The 19,048-nt window shown below is 41.0% G+C and overlaps 1 protein-coding gene across 1 annotated transcript in view; it reads right to left on the reverse strand.

Moving 5' to 3' along the window:
* Nucleotides 1-3,140: 3,140 nt before the first annotated feature.
* CNTNAP5 (contactin associated protein family member 5) overlaps nt 3,141-19,048 on the reverse strand; it is a 985,000-nt gene continuing 969,092 nt past the window's right edge. Inside the window, exons 23-24 of the mRNA XM_051848810.2 lie at nt 15,103-15,174; nt 3,141-11,562 (exon numbers count right to left, since the gene is read on the reverse strand). Coding sequence (XP_051704770.2) covers nt 11,366-11,562; nt 15,103-15,174 — 269 coding nt within the window. The 3' untranslated portion in view covers nt 3,141-11,365. The remainder of the gene's footprint in view (nt 11,563-15,102; nt 15,175-19,048) is intronic.

The raw sequence follows: 19,048 nt of genomic DNA on the forward strand, positions 1-19,048 counted from the left end.
AGCCCTCACCAGAACCTGACCATGCTGGCACCCAATATTAGATTTGTAGATTCAAAAACTATGAGAAGCAAGTCCCTGTTGTCCTTGAGCCATCCAATTAATAGTATGTTTTTATGGGAGCCCAAGCAGACTATGACATTTACCAATTTTAATAGCTTAAAACTATTTACATTTTCTCCAATATATTGTAGGTCTCTTTGGATAAAGAGTATTTTTTGTCCCCTTTATTTCCTATATATAAAGAAAATACAGATAGAAAAAGAAGTGAACTTTAATTCTTTACTCGCTACTCATTTCACTCTGATTATGCTAGATAGCTAGAATCAAGAGAGGCAAACCAATATTTATTGAGTGCATGAGTATTGCTTTAAAATCTCTTGAGTGGTGAGAAGCTAAAATCAGAGGTGAGAGGGGTTTGTTTACTTACTATCCCTCAGCTAATAATTGGAAGAGTTGGAATCTGAAGCCCAAACTGAGGAGGGCACACACTTATTATGTCAGTTTTTTTTTTTTTATTTCACAAATTATTGCAAGCATTTCTTTTAAGATCACTAGTTGATCTCATGATTTGGGAACATGTCTTCACTTTTAGGAGGATGTTTCAAAGAGTGCCTATCAATTATCTGTAAATGATTTATTCAAGTTTAAAAAACTCATTCATGACAGAGCCAGAACTCGAATTCAAGACCTATTCTTAGCCCAGTATAGTTACAATTAGTTATGGAGTCCCCATGCTAAACACAGCATCACTGCCTCTACTTAGTTCCACGGTGAAGTGTCTCATTTGCTTCCTAGAAATTAAAAAATGGCAAAGACATAAGGAATTAGTAGCTTGATGAGGGCCCCAGGGATCATACTCAGCTAAGTGATTTGCATGTATTGCTTCATTGATTTGCAAGATCTGTGGAGGCTATTGCTTTGTTTTGTTTCTTAATTTCTATCCAACCCCCCTAAATAACGATTCTAGTGGCTAATTTATTTCAATCCACAAAATTAACCAATGAGATTTGATGGGCTGTGAGATCTAGTTTCCTGGCTCCAATGCACTTGCCTCTCCTTTGTTGCATTCCATGGCTTTGAGTCCTATTCCCTGAAGTTTGGCATTCCTTCACCTGACTCCAAATCACATTTCCTCTTCACTTCTTCACAAGTGGATGGAAAAAGGATCATCAAGGCCTTAATCGTACTAAAGCCAAAACGTTTGTCTATCCCCATTTGATTTTATCAGTATCATATGATGACTCTGTACTTCCTCTTGAGGAAACACTTTGTTTCCTGGGCTCCAGGTTACTCTCCCTGTTTTCTCACTTCTCAGTGGACATACTTACCTTTCTTTGTCTGGCATCTGCTTTAACTGAACCTTGTTCCCAGCTCTAGCGGTCTTAGTGCTCTCTCTCTCTCTTTCTCTCATTCTCCCTCTCTCTTTCTCTCTCTCTCTTCCTCTCTGTCTCACAGACACAGAAGCATACACTATATTTTTGTAGATGTCTACACCTATACATCCATATCCATATCCACATTTACATGTCTTTCTCAATTGCCTCTCCAGACCAGATCTCATTCCTGAACTGCAGTCGCCTCTTCAGTCACCCATCTGACATCAACACTTGATGGGATCTTGAATTTTACAAAATTGCAAGCCGAATTCATTATCCACCTTTCCCAATTCCCATTCCATAAGCCAAAAACTGTTCTCACTCATTCATGTAAGCTGAAAACTCAATATTTCTTGAAGATTTTCTCCCCTCAAACTCTTCTTACAACTAATCTCCAAGCTCTACTGCTTCTATCTGGACCCACTTACCATATAATCTTTGATATTGCACTCTAAGCCCAAGCCTCTATGCTCCCCTACCAGGCTCTTCTCAGGAAGAATTCATGCCCCCAAAGTGTTCATTGCTCTCATTTCCTGTCTTGCTGTTCTCCAGGGTCCATTCTCCATTGGGCAATTTGATGACGTATTTTATTTATTTGAGAGACAGAGAGATCCCATTCTCTGATTCACTATCCAAATGCCCACAATGGCCAGGGCTGGGTCATGATGAAGCCAGGAACTGGATATGAAATCCAGATTTCACAAGTGAGTGGCAGGAACCCAACTACTTGAGCCATCACCTGCTGTTTCCCAAGGTGTGCATTAGCAGAAAGTTGAGATTGAGAGCAGAGCTGGGACTTAAATCCAGGTACCCTGATGTGGGAAGTAATGGTTCTAAACAGCATCTTAACCCTTTGGTCAAATACACACCCCTAAAACATAAATCTGAGTATTTATTTCGTGTTTAAAACCTCCTCCTGGGGGACTGGTGCTGTCGTACAGCAGGTTAACGTCTTGGTCTGAAGCACCTGCATCCCGTGTGTGCTCTGGTCTGAGTCCCGGCTACTCCACTTCCGATCCAGCTCTCTGCTTTGGCCTGGGAAAGCAGTAGAAGAAGGCCCAAGTCCTTGGCCCCCTGCACCCACGTAGGAGACCCGGAGGAAGCTCCTGGCTCCTGGCTTCAGATTGGCGCAGCTCTGGCAGTTGCAGCCAATTAGGGAGTGAACTAGTGGATGGAAGACCCCCCCCCCTTTAGCTCTTACTTTCAAATAAATATTTAAAAAAAAAAAACACTCCTTCCTGGAGGAGATACATGACATAACATATGTAACATATCAGAGGCTGGTTGAGACACCTGTACACCATATCAGATTCCCTGGTTTGAGACCTGTCTGTTTCCAAACCCAGCTTTCTGATGAAGTACACCTTAGGAAAACAACAGATTATGCCTCAAGTACTTGTGTCTCTGCCACACATGTGGCAGACCTGTATTGAACTCCTGACTCCTGGCTTTAGCCTGGGCCATCCTTGCTCTAGGAGGTATTTGGGGAGTGAACCAGTAAATGGAAAATTGACCTCTCTAAAGAGAGAGAGAGAGAGAGAGAGAGAGAGAGCTATATATATTTACATATATATGTGTGTATATATATATATAGGTATAGATATCTCTCCCCTCTATATATACATATCCCTCCCTCCCCCCCTGCCTTTCAATTAGGATGCAAATAAATACATAAAAGCTAAAATTTTTTTCAAATTTTTATTTCTGCATGTTGACTAACTATCCAATATGTAAAAATAGTAACATCTCATGAAGAAAGTTCTACTCATATTTCACAGCAGTCTATGTTTGGTTTGTCAAACACACACAGTGAAGATGAAGATCTTTGATAAGAAGATGTAGGCAAGGGAAGATACGAAATGTAACTGTTTACTTGATACCCTAGACCTGGAATGTGACAGTGCAGCAGTGGATACTGGAGGCTTGGAAGGTGAGAAGTGACAGGGGGCTTAACAGGCACCAGGGAGCAACTGCATAGGAGAAATAGCTTTTAACACCTATAGCACACTAGGGTAACTATGTTTGACAGTAGTTAATTATGTGTTTCAAAATAGCTAGTATGAGGGTTTTGAATGTTCCCTAAACCAAGAAATGCTAAGTATTTGAGGACCTTAATCTGATCGACAAATTGAAACTCCTTGCCATACCCCATAAATGTGTGCATTTATTATGTGTCTATTAAAATACACTTAAAAAGACAATGCAGCTGTTACAAGTGGACATTGATCAGAATTTCAAAGTCTTCAGGTGCTATGTGGGCAGCTGAAATCAGAATGGCACCAGAACTTGATCTTAAAACCAAATAAATGAGCTTGATTTGTGTACATTTGAGCCAGGAGTGCATCCAGGATGACTCAGATGACTGATGGGAGAGCAAATGATGGCACTTTTAGCCATGTTGAAATCAATAAACACAGGGAACGGGAGCTTCGGGTTTCTCCAGCAAGCCCCAGGTCATGTTGTCTGGGAGTTTGTGGTATAAGGGATGAGAATGGTAGCTCGAGGATTAATTGTCCAGCTCTTCATTAATCCAAGAACACACAGCAAGACACATTTTTCTTCCACACAAAATCATACAAAATTCTCTCTTTATTAAATATACATTATTTACAGTTTAAGTCTTTCTTCTGTACAACAATAACCATAGAAAACAAAGAGATCTAAGGCTAACTTTTATTATCCTCATACTGTGTATTAGGACATGTTACGTGGTCTACAAAACTGACTTGGAATGAGGCAACATCACTTGGGATCCTGTTTTAGGAACTAAAATCAGAAGATCAAAAGGAAAAGGTAGACTCCAGCAGATCCACAAAGGAGATGACCTGTTTTGTGCTTTTACCCTAACAAACAGCCTGACATGCTGTACGGTGGAGGGGAAGTCATTTTGCATTTTCTTGTTTACTGATTAAAAGCAATCTTTCTACTTTTCCTCATTCCTCAAAAAAGAGGGCCCAAACATACCAGAGGAAAACTAACTCCCATCTGGTATGAACATGGTAATACTGTTTTTCTGAGATCAGTGAACTATAGCCCATGGATTAGGTTTGGCATGCTGCCTGTTTTTGTGAATAAAGTTTTATTGGTACTTGGCCATGTGTATTTATTTACAGATGGCTGTCTTTCTGTCATAGGCTAGTTAACTAAGGAAGTGTCAGCTCAACAAAACACAGAGTTTCAGAAGGAAACAAATTCTTGACTTGGGTTCTCACTAAATATGAAGTCTGTCTTTATCAGCATAACTAGGCTGCTTTAAACACAGTTTGGTATTTTTTTTTTGCAAGAGGATTTAAGGCAGGACAAGGTTATATAAATTGATACTGCCTTTCAAAGAGAAGACACTGTGTAAATATTTCATGTAAAGCCTTTGGGATATGGGTTGAATGTAATGGAAAAGTGTGACTAGCCAGATGTCTATTCCTCTTGTCCCTTAGAGTTTCATTGGAAGTGCTCCCATGAATGGAGGCTTTCGTTATATCTGCAGGGGGCTGCATGTCCAGTACCCCTTTTTGATGCCCACCAAGGTTGCTGCTGGCATCTGAAATGAGGGAGAATGTGATGCTAGTGAAAAGAAGACCTGAAGTGTATCATTAACATCATTAGCCCCACCATTGATAATGGCCAACCACTACTCTGATCGTGTCCTGCATTTTGTAGGAGTTTCTGTGTCTCATGAAGGCCAAGTGAATGAAGCAATATTCTAAGATGGTGTTAGATGGTGGGTCCCTGGCATGTGTGTTGTCCATTCTCATCCTTGCCACCTTCCTCTGGACAGATGGACCGATGAAGATTGTGATGACTGTTAGACAGTTTCCAGGATCTCAGGACTTCCACAGTGGGTAGAGGGGGATCTGATTTTAGAGAGTGAACCCAAGGAGTTTTCAGACAGTTCTTTTTCTTAAAGCTGTATCTGGTGCTTAACCTGAGCAGGTTAGGTAATTGTGGTGATAACTCTAAAGCACCCTGGGACAATTTTGATGAAATTTTTAAGACTTTTGAAAAAAAATATGGTTGGTGTAGGGCTGGGAAGGATCCAAAATGTCATGCAAAAGAGAGTACAGATTTCCTCATGCAAAGCCCATGATATTGCCTCTTTCCCTTGTGTGTAGGACAATGACCCAAATGCACTAGAGAGACTCTTGAGTTAGGAGCCAGGATGATGGAAGATCTGCCACTCCTGATTCACACAGGAGCCCATGACCTTGCTTTCCACACCAGCAACCACCAATAGTTGCCACGAATCCCCTCTTCCTCCTCAATGTGTCCCCAGCAAGAGTGATCAAAATCCAAAACCAGCTTTTGTATTAAACCTTTTCTCAAATCTGCTCAGCCACTTTGTAGACTACAAACATTACAAAAGACAACTAGCTTACAAAGTACAATATTTCACTAGAAAATGTGCTTTCCTGTTCTTCCTCAGTGTACCTTAGTGCAAAATAAGAGAAAAACATCACTTAAAAAAACAAACAGTTCATTGTTAAACTCTTATATGAAAAAATGAACTAATTGTCAACACAAAAGGGAATGTTTTTCTCTCCCTACCAAAAGATACGTACAGAGAACTTCCTGCAGAAAGGTTGAATGACAGCCCTATTTTTACAAAGTGTGTGCATGTGTAGATGTGGGTTATACTTTTTCCCCTTTAAGTTGTCCAACTATTTGCAACTTGTGAATGCAGAACTGAGAACTAGGTACAGCAAAATCTGTAAATGCAATGGTTTAACAATGAAAAGGGTGAGTGCGAGTGCGGGAATGGGAATGGAAGTTAAGAAAGTCTCAGGAACAGACTGCAGAAGTAATTCAATTACACTATGTGTCTTTTAAAGAAAACATTTTCAAACTGCATGAGAGACATGAAATAGCACTTAGTTATCCTCCACATACTCTAAACATTTTGAGTTTGCCTGTACCTTCTTCCATTAACTTCCTTTCCCATCCACAGGAACAACAAGGCCTATTTATTTATTTATTCTACACATGATTTGTAAGATGACTAAGGACTAACCATGTCCAAGCCTTCAGCTTAAGGAAGAATGAGTTGCAGAAATACACAGGTATTTGAGAGAATTCAAAGGAAGACAGCGCAGCTGTTGGGGAAACTGCCAAGGCTTTTTCTTAATAAAGCATTCAACAGGGCTGATTCCTGTCTCCCTGAATGCCATACAGAAGATGCTCTCCTTGAACCCTCACTACGTGGTTTTGCTAGGTACAGAGAGGTGACATACATGGTTTTCAGGCTTGGAAATATCCAAGCAGGGTGCAGAGGCCAGGACTTATATAAGTGGCAAATGATTTTTAATCAGTTAGTTATTCAAAGATGCACTTCATCTATTTCCCAAAGGTTTTCCTAAGTGGACAACATGGTTCACCAGGAAAAAGGAGCATCTGGGCTAAGGTAAAGCCATGTTTATGGATGCCTGGAGGAGCAATGACATGTGCGATGTCACTAAGACTTGGCAGGTAAAGCACTGAGAAAAGAGGAGAGCGTCAGGACTGGAGATTGTTGTTTCCTTCACCAAACAGGATCCCAAACCTACCCTGAGGTCTGACACGTGGGAAGGAATCATTTTGGAATCTCATGACCAACACAGGAAAATCAATGTAGAGAAAAAGTTCCACCTCCCTCAAAGTCAGTCATAGACAGGGACCATCTATTGCTATCCCCAAAGATTGTTCCACCTCCTTTTGCAGAAATCTGTCTGCATGGATAGAGATTTGCTTTGAGGAAGAGAAATGAAGCTGCTTATTGAAGGTGAAAGTAATTGCAAGAATTTTCCAGGAATGCATCTGTTTCTTTAAGTCGCTATCAAGTGCTTTCCCAAGAAAAAATTGTGCGGGGTCTTTGCTCTGCATTCTCTAGTACTATATGCAACCCCCTGTTACAACAGTATATACCTCTCCTGCCTGGCTGTGAGCTGCCCAAGGGCAAGAGCAAAGTGTAATTTATATTTGTACACTTGATGCCTAGCACAAACCGTGGAGTAGTGGACATTCAATAAATATTTCATCAATGAATAAAGAGAGAAGGGAGCAATCTGTTGACTTTGTTCTGATCCTGCCCCTACTATACAACAGCGATCATGAGTCTGTCAAAAGATAGAAGTTGGGTTAGTACCATCTGTGTTATTGCTAAAGAGAACAAACATTCTCATAAAAAATCACTCCCAAGATCCTTAAAATAAATCTCCTGTATGCAGCTGAAAATGAATAAAGGAGGCTATGCTATTCATAAAAATATATCTTGATAAATGACAAATGTCTGTTTCTCCAGATGAATTCTCATGGAAGCCATGGCAATCTAGCCTGTTCACACAATGAGTGATGCACTGAGTGTTAAGTGTATTTGAGGATAAGCAAATATGCTGCTGCTTGCAAAAATAGATTTGTTTGGTGGAAATGATATCAATGAAATTGTTCCTTCAGAAATTGAAACCACACAGGTGTTTTTGGTTTTCCTGTAAAGTGACAGTTTTCCATGAGGTCTTTTTATAAAGACTGAGGGCTAAAGTGGAGGAGATAATGGAGGTCCAGTTGGCCATAATATGAAGTTAGGAAACACGCATACTCTAGTAATAAAAGGTGACTCGGGGCCGGTGTTGTATCATAGAAGATTGAGCCACTACTACCTGTAATACCACCATCCCGTATGGGAGTGTGAATTTGAATTTTGGCTGCTCCACTTCCAATCCAGTTCCCTGATAAGCACCTGGTAAAGTAGAGGAAGATGGCCCAAGTGCTTAGACTCCAGCCACCTACATGGGAGATTCAGATGGAGTTCCTGGCTCCTGACTTCATCTTGGCCCAACCTGTCCATTCTGGCCATTTGGCGAATCAGCCAACGGATAGAAATTTCTCTTTCTTTCTCTCTGTTTCTGTCTCTCTCCCTCTCTCTCTCTGTCACCCTGTCTTTGAAGTAAATTAAATCTTTTTAAAAAATAAATAAAATGTGATTAAGGGAGGATTAGAATGCTGTCAGAGACTGGTTTTTGATATTGCTCAAAGATAGAAACATAAAATTGAACCATTGCATAAGATCATGTTCTTGCCATCACAAAGGAAAAACAATTGGAATTAGCACTTATTTCTTTTTTTTAACAGGCAGAGTTAGACAGTGAGAGAGCGAGACAGAGAGAAAGCTCTTCCTTCCGTTGGTTCACCCCTCAAATGGCCGCTATGACTGGCGTGCTGCGCGAATCCGAAGCCAGGAGCCAGGTGCTTCTCCCTGGTCTCCCATGCAGGTGCAGGACCCAAGCACTTAGGCCATCCTCCACTGCCTTCCCAGGCCACAGCAGAGACCTGGACTGGAAGAGGAGCAACCAGGACAGAACCAGCGCCCCAACAGGGACTAGAACCCGGGGTGCCGGCGCTGCAGGCGGAGGATTAGCCTAGTGAGCCGCGATGCTGGAATTAGCACTTAATTCTAACTTGAAATTGTATTTTGCTCTGCAGGATGCAGATTGACTGTTTTTTCTATACTTCTAATGGAGATTACAGGGTTCCTTGAGGTTATAAAACAACTCAACCCTGTAAAAAGAATTCTACATAGTCCTGAGACTGTATGCACACAGTGATCTGAAGGCTGGGCTTTCTTGGCATGCACCTTTTGGTCTATGGGACATAGTATGTTTGTCTATGTGGTCCATCCATGTAGGGAGGATACTGGAGGATTCCATGGTGCAGAATTACCTAGGGTGGAGCTCCACAAGTCCTTCCCCATATACAACTTTCTACAGGCCTTTATAAACAGATAAGAACATCAAACTGTGCGGTGGTCTTTGCTAATCCTCCACTTTTCCTATCAGCACCAGTAAGCAAAAATACAGTCCTTGCTTCTCCAAGACTTGAATACCGAAGAGTTTCAGTTTTATTACTCACACCTTCCTTTCCCTTCCATTTCATTAGCATAGATGCTGCAGGCTAACCCCACTGCATTTCAAGGTGGCTTTTATTTCAGGGGACAAAGGAACATGCAGCCAAGCCAAAGCCTGATTTATACAGACTTTTAATAGGAATAGAAATTGCAAAAGTGAAAATTGAAGAAAGGGGAAGAAAAGGCAAAGGGAAATGGTATTTCATGATCTTCCATCTTATTAAAAGATCACTCATCTCATTAAAGCTAGAGGGGGAAAAAGGTATCCTGGTTAGAATTATTTTAAAATGCATTTGCTAGGATATCATTTAAAAGGACAGAACAGAAATGATAGGGTGATAAAGTAAGAATCTGCAGAAAATTTTAAGGAGAGAACATGAGTGCAAAAAGTTGAAAAATATTTGAGTCCCAAATGAAATCTGTATTCCATGAGCTCTGGCACAGAAAGCAAAGTGATAGGCTTGCAGTTGGATGAAACATGTGAATTTGTCATTGTGAACCTCCTGATGCAGGGCGGTGGTGAAGAGCAGAGGCACCCCAGGAAGAAGCCAGAACATCTGCTAACCATCAAGCCTGGCCGACAGCAGGGCTGTAATAGTATCCAGATCAAATGTGCCTTGCAAAGACGAAGGAGGTATGGTCCACATCTATGTATCACTGAATTGGCATGTTCAGCATGTTATCTTCTCTTTTCCTTTTTCTCCAAGAAGAGCCAGGGGCCAAGAGTGAGGTATATTGCTACAGCAATGTTGGCAGTACTCTCACCATCACCTCATACGTGAGTGCTAGGTGTCTTCTTGGAGGGATAACTTTGCTGCTTTGTCACCAAAGGAGTCAAAGGCCTGAAATTCGTTGCTGACTTACTTAGAAGTCTGCAAAAAAATCTATGTGTGTGGGTAAGGGCCTTATACTTACATCATTCAGTATGTTTGAAAATACAGTGTGCTACAGAGTGTAGGTGCTCCTCTAGAATCAAGTTGTGGTCAGCTAGAGGTGACCAGAATGTCATACATTTCAGTGCATCCTAAGTTGCTCAGAAAACAGCTCAACAGACAGAAGTGGACTCACTACATCTGTTCTAAATTGTGATGCCTACAAACCTGTATTTACTTTGTGCACCAAATATTTAATATGTGGATGGAAGGGAAGAATTCTGGTATTTCTCTTCTTTCATGCAGTTTTATTTTTCCATTTTTGTTTTAAAACTGAGTTAGGATGGTTTAGCAATTTTGTAGAGCCAGATACTATTTTCAACTCTTATTTGAATTTCTTTATGCTGCAGCAACTTATATATATATATTTATCTATATATGTTTATATATTTTCACCTCAATATAATAATCCAGGAATAACCTAGCTAACAATTCTTACAGAAGTGGAGGAGGCGATTTTGAAGTTATGGAACATCTACTTCCTAGCAGCTTTCCTTCTACCTCCTAGATTCAAGCTACTACTTCCATGCTTCCCCTAGGCTTATGCTATTGAGTGCTGTTCCAAAGAGGCAGCCCCAAGAGAGGGCTGTCAGCAATGAGCAAAGCAATTGCCCACTACTAGCAGCAATCCTACATCTGAAAATACTCAGGGGACAAGAGTCATTGAGGATAACAGTGAAGAGTTAGGGTAAGGGGCTGCCTCTGGTAAGGAAACTTAAATGGTCACAAACAAACCTCTCTTACACCTTTCAGCTGCCCTGGATTCCCTAGTACCGAGTGGACTTGAAAGAGAAGAGGGATGACTGTGATAGCCTAAGTCACAGAGTTCAAGTTCAAAGCAAGTCTGCCAGATCTAATGTCTGCACAACTGAGGAACACATAAGTGAATATGCATGTGTGCACACATGTGTCTCTTCCTTGTCTAGAACAGTAACGTCAGTCTCCTGAGAGGTCGTGTTCACCACGACGGGTGTCAGAGAGGAAGGCAGTAGCCGCAGCTGCCTGATCTCCTAAGCTGGGTCAAGGGAATTGATGCTGTGGTGGACGCAAGTAGATTCCAGAAACCAAATGGAAAACAATTCAGAGAAAGATAATGACCCAAATGAACATCCAGGAGAGAAGGTGGGAGGGGGAACAATAATAAACAAGAACTTCAAAAAAAGAGTTTTAGGTGACCCTGCAGAGTTTCAGATGAAATACTCTCGTTTACACTCGCTCACTGTATTCTGCAAGTCAATCTCATTTCTGAAGGAGCTGTCCAAATTGTCCGGGTATTCCTTCTCCTTCATCTGGCTCGTACGATGGGACTGCTTGTGCTGATACAGAAAGCGGCTCATGATGCCAATGCTGCAGAAGATGACAAATATCACAACGGCTATGACTCCTGCAGAGAAAGGGTGAGGGGAGACAGAGAGGAACATGAGAAGAGCAGTATCTGCAGAGGGAGGCATGAGGGATGGTGGAGAGAAAAGCAAAGCAAGGTAACAAAACAAATACAGGAGCAGAAAGACCTCCTGAAGTGCCTTCAGTCTTCATCCCTGTAAACCTTCCACTCTCACACTAACTAGGTTGAAAGGCAGTTTAAATAATAAAAGTAGCTATTTAATGGACTAAGAATGCCATCTTATAAGTAGGAAATGGCTCTAGCAATGGATTTCTTAGTAATTCTTTCTTCAAAATCTGTTTTGAAGAATGTGTAGCCATCATTTGTAATTAGCACATTTCCTTGTCACCTTGCAATGGGGTATTTGAAGATACTTTGGCATCCTAGAATATAAATGTTTCATCCCTATGCATGCTCCTTGCATGTACATTTGTACTACGTTTTACAATTGTTAAAAATCATCATTAATAATTAAAGGTTCACCAAAACTTTAAGGAATCCCTTCACTGCCAATCACCCTGCTAATCACAGGGTAGCTCAGAGAGGGACACCTTTATACTCCTGACGCTCAGAGTCCATGGAGGTGGCAAGCTTCAGCCCAGGCACATCAGACTCCTTTATTTTGATGTTATGTGATTTTATTGGATCTATTTTGCAAGTCGCCCTCACTAAACTCAAGGTCTCATCCCCACCTTTTTCAGGAAGGTTCTTGGGATTTGAAAGGCAATACCAGCAAGAGCTAGTGAAATTGTGGAAGTTGGTGAATGTGTCTCAACACAAATGTAGGTTTCCCAGAATTAAAATAATGGAAGATGCCAATGGTAATCAATAAATAAGAGCATTTAGTCCTAGTAAATTATATTTGCTGCTGCTTTGTTTTTCTTCCTAGGTAGTGTAAATATTGATTAAAAAATATCCATTCTGGAAAGTCATTTTCATACACACTATAACATGATTTTCATAAACACAGTTCTTAGAGAATTAAGTATTTTGACTGAATGTTTTCCACAAAGTTTTGAAGAGCTGGAACAGCGATGAAGACTGCACCGCTTTTTAAGAATATGTTTATACTTCTATAATTTATATGCTATGTATTTATATATTATAAATATATATGCATTCACATATTCCAAATGTATTTCTAAGTCATTATATGGTATGTTCTCCAAATATTACAGAGCAAGATAAAGGAAAACTGCCCAAGATAACAAACCTATGAATAAACTGAGTGGTTGTGAGTGACTCCCATGGGTGGCCTTCAGATTTAAGAGGTGAAATAGGGAACAGTTTTCCACTTTTACAATGCATGGGATAGTCAGAGTTGGAGGCTGCCCACACTCCCAGGAATTTTCCTCTGGGGCTGGGCTAATTTTTTTCTGTCCTTGAAAAGAATCAAAAAGTCGTATCAATATGTGGCAAAATGTTAGCAGTCACAGAAGTCTTTCCCCTACTTGCTAAATTAGAAATTATGGGAAGAAAAACAGGCACAAAATTCTCTTCCACATTGTTTGATGCCCAGCAAAAATCAAGTTGAACCTCTTCCCTGAGCAGACATGCAGCTCAGATGTTTGAAGAGCTTCTATAAGGGAAGGTAATGGTTTTGCTTTTTAGAGTTATCACAGTGGTGCACCATCATGTCCCCACAGCCAAATTTCTGCTTCCTGTTGTCTGTTAACTCTCCCCTCCCCAGCACACTGTGAATTCTATTAGAGCAGTTTCCAGATCTTTTATTGTGTACCCCTAAACTTAGCATAGGGCCTGCCTAGTAGCTAGGGCTCATTTAATAGAAGTCAAGTGAATGGTTACTGTGGTTACTGCCAACTTTTAAAAGGAGAACTCCATCTGGTGTGAATCAGTTCATCGAGGCTGCCAAAGGGCAAGGATTGAAGCACCTGCTACAGTTACTGTTCTCAGATGGAGAAGTTAGTCTTTTGGTGGCATCTTACATTCAACAAGGACTGGGAGTTTCTCTGTTTTGAGAGACCCAGACAGAAAAATCAAGCTTTTACAGGCATCAGCCTAGCTGAAGCAGACTCAGAAAGGGTCAGGCTAACAGGCAATGAGAAGATGGAAAAGCAGGGCAGTGGGCAGGAACTGCACAGGCAGCAGAGCGGATGAGATCTGCATCTGTAACCATCTGTGCGGATAGATTGGAAACTCCAGCCCCATGGGTGTCTCTCTGATGATTAGATCTAACCAAAATCACTTGGTGGAGGAAACCCCACAGGAGCAAAGCTATACCCATCTGTCTGTGCCAATGTAGCTTCTTCCCCATATGTTTTTTTATTGGCCCGCTTTGTTTGTGCTTTAGGAAAAAAAATGACAACTGGATGAGATGAACAGAATGCAGGCTGCCTGTCTGTAAATGAATGCCCCAGCTGTTGACTCAGTGCTCAGCTACCTGATGAACCATAAGCAGAACAACCCACAGAACCCGTGACATCGTGGAAGTGAGTGCCTGTGACCACGCAGCACACAAGACTGTTCATGTAAGGGGAGGAGTGCTGCAGAGGAAGCAGGGTTCTTGGTGTACCAAAGCTTTAGGCAACTTTCTCCAGAGTGGAGGATCATTTTTTTTTTTTTTTTTTATCTTTTATTTAATGAATATAAATTTCCAAAGTACGTCTCATGGGTTACAATGGCTTTCCCCCCCATACCGTCCCTCCCACCCACCACCCTCCCCTTTCCCACTCCCTCTCCCCTTCCATTCACATCAAGATTCATTTTCGATTATCTTAGTATACAGAAGATCAGCTTATTATACCTTAAGTAAGGATTTCAACAGTTTGTTCCCACACAGAAACATAAAGTGAAAAATAATAGATGATTTTTTTTTAAATGATGATGAAATCAGATCAGACCTATTGTCATGTTTAATCCCAGTGAGAGTCAAGTTGGGAATTGATAGTTTCTTTCTTTTTTTTTTTTTTTTAACAGAAGATCAGTTTAGTGTACATTAAGTAAAGATTTCAACAGTTTGCACCCCCATAGAAACACAAAGTGAAATATACTGTTTGAGTACTCGTTATAGCATTAAGCCTCAGTGTACAGCACATTAAGGACAGAGATCCTACATGAGGAGTAAGTGCACAGTGACTCCTGTTGTTGACTTTACAAATTGACACTCCTGTTTATGGCATCAGTAATCTCCCTATGCACCAGTCATGAGTTTCCAAGGCTATGGAAGCCCCTTGAGTTCTCCGACTCTTATCTTGTTTAGACAAGGTCATAGTCAAAGTGGAGGTTCTCTCCTCCCTTCAGAGAAAGGTACCTCCCTCTTTGAAGACCTGTTCTTTCCACTGGGATCTCACTCACAGAGATCTTTTTGCCAGAGTGTCTTGGCTTTCCATGCCTGAAATACTCTCATGGGCTTTTCAGCCAGATCCGAGTGCCTTTAGGGCTGATTCTGAGGCCAGAGTTCTATTTAGGACATCCGCCATTCTATGAGTCTGCTGAGTATCTCACTTCCCATGTTGGATCACTCTCAGAGTGGAGGATCATTTGCACGCTTCCTGCTTCTGACAACATTGAATGTTTTACCTCCAATGACTGCCGAATCACTTCGAACTGCATTGGTAAGTGGTTCCCGCTCATCCACCTTCCCGAAGGGATCTAAAAAGAGGAAGAGACATCAAATTTCACTCTGAGTCAGTGCACTGAGAGGGGGGAGATGACACACCTGTGGATTATAACAGATGCTCTCTGATTGTTCTGTTGACATCTTGGAAGGAACCCAAAGAAACAGACAACCAAAAGTACTTGACATATACTGCTTACATCCCATAGTTTCAAAATCCCATCAGCTTCTACATAGCTGGTAAGATAGGTTGTTGAGCTAGATAATGGCAGTGCCTTGTCTATGTGCTCTCAAGTGCTCTTCTTTTTTATGGATGGTTCTTATGAATGACAATGGCTTTTCAGCTCAAGCATATATGCCATAAAAGGAGAGGCCATCATGCTGGAGAAATAAGACCCCTAAGAGTAACCCTCCTTGAGAGGAGAATTATACTACATGTGTATTAATGTATTTGACACATCTTCCCCACATGTACACCATTTTATGTGCTACAAGGAAAGAAAGCAGCTAGTCTAAAGGCACACAAAGCTGGATCTCAATCCTGATTCTTTCACGTGTTGATCTGATGACATTGAGCAAAGTCTTTTTTTCTAATGTTTACTAATCATTTTCATCTACTTGAAAGACAGAACAAAACAGAAACATTGATCGTCCATCCACTGCTTCATTCTCTGTCAGTAGCAGCCAGGGCTGGATCAGACCAAAAGCCAGGAAAATAGGATCTCACGTGTAGGTAACAGGGGCCCAAGCACTCATGTCATCAAGTGCTGTCTCCTGGGATACATTAGAAGGAAGCTAGATTGGAAGCAGAGTAGCCAGAACTCAAACTAGTACTCTGATATGGGATGCATACCAAGCAGTGGTTTAACCTACTGCTCTACAATGACTGCCCCCGATTCTATTTAAAAAATAAATTGAACTAGTATTAAAAACAGATAGTGATACCCATGTGTACATACATACATAATACATGTCAAATTTCAAGGATCTTATGGGTACTACACATTTAATAAATAGCCACGATATTATTGTTGTAGCATTTGATCCTCAGGAAATTATAGCATGAGTATTATTTTTCTTCTTACATATTTTTCTTCTTACATATATATATGTGTGTGTGTATATATATATATATATATATATATCTCTTCTCTTTTTTTGATAGGCAAAGTGGGCAATGAGAGAGAGAGACAGGGAGAAAGGTCTTCCTTTACCATTGGTTCACCAATGGCCGCTGCAGCCGGCGCACTGCAGCCACTGTGCTGATCCGAAGCCAGGAGCCAGGTGCTTCTCCTGGTCTCCCATGCGGGTGCAGGGCCCAAGCACTTGGGCCATCCTCCACTGCACTCCCTGGCCACAGCAGAGAGCTGGACTGGAAGAGGGGCAACCAGGACAGAATCTGGCACCCCGACTGGGACTAGAACCCAGTGTGCCGGCGCTGCAGGCGGAGGATTAGCCTATTGAGTAGCAGCGCCGGCCTATCTTCTTAAATATAAGAAACTAGCTTGAGGCCTGCAGGTAATTTGTCCAGAGTCCTACAGCTCAATCATGACACAGTAGTAGCCAAACCACCGCTATCAACTGCCACATTCAGGCTTATCATATTCTACTTTACCACCTCCAGGAAGACATTGAGATTGGAGATGACCTGGTAGTAGCAGAACTCAATCTCTTTTATTTGCTCATAATTCATAACTTACTTGGCAATGGATGATTATTCTACTTCATGACATCATGAGGGCTGTAATGTCATTAAATTTTCTCATCTATAGTTCATAAGATTTTGTAAGAATTAAAATTTAATATGTGTTTTATAACTATGACACAATATAAGTGCTTGATAAATCTGTTTGTAAAATTCTATTTATGTTCATTTTATTTAAAACAGAGATAGAGAGAAAGATCTTCAATCCGATGATTCATTCACTGAATGCCCATAACAGCCAGGGCTCAACCAGGATGATGTCAGGAGACAGGAAGTCAATTTAAGTTCCCCATGTAGGTGGCAGGTACCCAAATACTTGAGCCATCACCTGCTGTCTCTCAGGGTGTGCAAGTAGCAGGATGATGGCATTGGAAGCTGAGTTGGAACTTATAACCAGGCACTTTGATGTAGGATGCAAGTATCCCAAACAGTGGCTTAGAGTCCGTGTCAAATGCCTACCCTAAATGCTGCTACCTATTATAAATTATTAACTTGTTACAACATCCACACACATGAGCATGTTCATCCTAGTCTTACCAGGGGGACAGCACAGCCCAGGAGACAAAAGCTTTTCTTACTCTTTCTTGTTTCATGATACTTGCTACAGCACTATGTGAAAACACACGTGAGGGAGGCTTGGTTCATGTTTCTTGCAGGACGGAGTGAGCAGTATATGACGGCTTATGCCAGTGTTTGTAATGCATTCAGAGAACCTTTTACTAGGACTTGTAAAACTGGAACTTGGAGAGAGGCTGATGGGGTCAACTGGAGAGGACAGTGTGGTTAGAGGAGCAGCTGGCCACAGGCAAATATTCTGGACTGTGGCATTGTGGCTCTAGTGGAAAAACTTGGTCTTTGTAAGCAAAGATGATTACGTAGCACATGTGCATGCATGCACACATACATACACCCATGCTTATGTGGACACAATGAGGTGATAGTGGAAATGTTGTGTGTATGTGTGTGGGTGGGTATTCAGGCAGGCAAAGGCAAGGTGGAAAATGAGAAATCAGAAGAGATGAAATACAATCATGGAGGGGAAAGAGTAAGGCAAAAAGCGGGGGAGAAGGAAAGAATCTAAAAGCACGATATTTCCCATAGTTATTTCTCCTCTAGAGTTTAGCATTCTTGTGTATCTCTATGCCAATGGCCCTCTTAGAACATCTCCTACTTCCTTAGAAAGAATCAAATCTTAACCACACTCTAAGATTCAGATTATGCCCTTCACAATAAAATACTTTAAACATTAGAAGCCGAGGTAGCCTTGATTTTGGCCCAGATCTTTTCAGTCCTAGAATATTTTGATGAAGTACATTGAAATGCATGAACTCAGTTTTTTTAATTATGATGCTCTCATATTTACTAAAGCTGAGATTAAAACATGTGTATCATATACACTGAAAGATTCAGTAGCATGAGTGCAAACGTGTAAACAATGCCATGCCTGTATCCATCATCAGGCAGACCTGCGGCAGAGTGACCTACAAGGGAGTGATGCACTCATTTCAATAGTGCCTCCTGTCTTCACCACGTGTCTAAATTATCTTTAACAACTTGAGAGCCACCTTTTGGTTTTCAATCCCTTCCTTCCAACGAGAATGACTCAATTTAAATACCTATCTTTCTCTCATATAATACATATCCAAAATTTGGAAGAATCTCCCATTTTTAAAATGTTAGATTCCCACAACTGCATCTGGAGATTTGGCATGGGCAGTTTCTCTGGTTGCTAAATATACTAAATCGTACCTGAAATGTGGACCTCTACTCACATACAATGACTCTTCAAAAAATTTATGGAAAATGAAATTAAAAATAACACGCATTTTCCATGAATATTTTTAACTCTTTAATTTATAGCTATATAATGGTCCACCTTCTAAATGCTGCAAATCCCTCTCCCTAAGCCACCACACACAACCCAGTTCTTCATAAATCTTTGACAACTTCATCTATAACTACCATTGTCCTTACTGTGTGTCAGGGGCAGCAAGGGGAGGGAAGGACAATGGCATAGAAACCTAGGAGGTTTGTCAAAAAATCTCAGACGAGCCCCTTCACCACCACTACCTGCAAAACCCCATACTACCTATTAGTATTACCAGTAAAATCTAAACAGCTCATGTATTCTGTGTATTTAGAAAACTCCACAGAAAATCCTGAATAGACTATTTATTCATACACAGGCAACTGCATAGCATAAC

Source organism: Oryctolagus cuniculus, chromosome 3 (genome assembly GCF_964237555.1).
Source record: "Oryctolagus cuniculus chromosome 3, mOryCun1.1, whole genome shotgun sequence".
NCBI lineage: Eukaryota > Metazoa > Chordata > Mammalia > Lagomorpha > Leporidae > Oryctolagus > Oryctolagus cuniculus.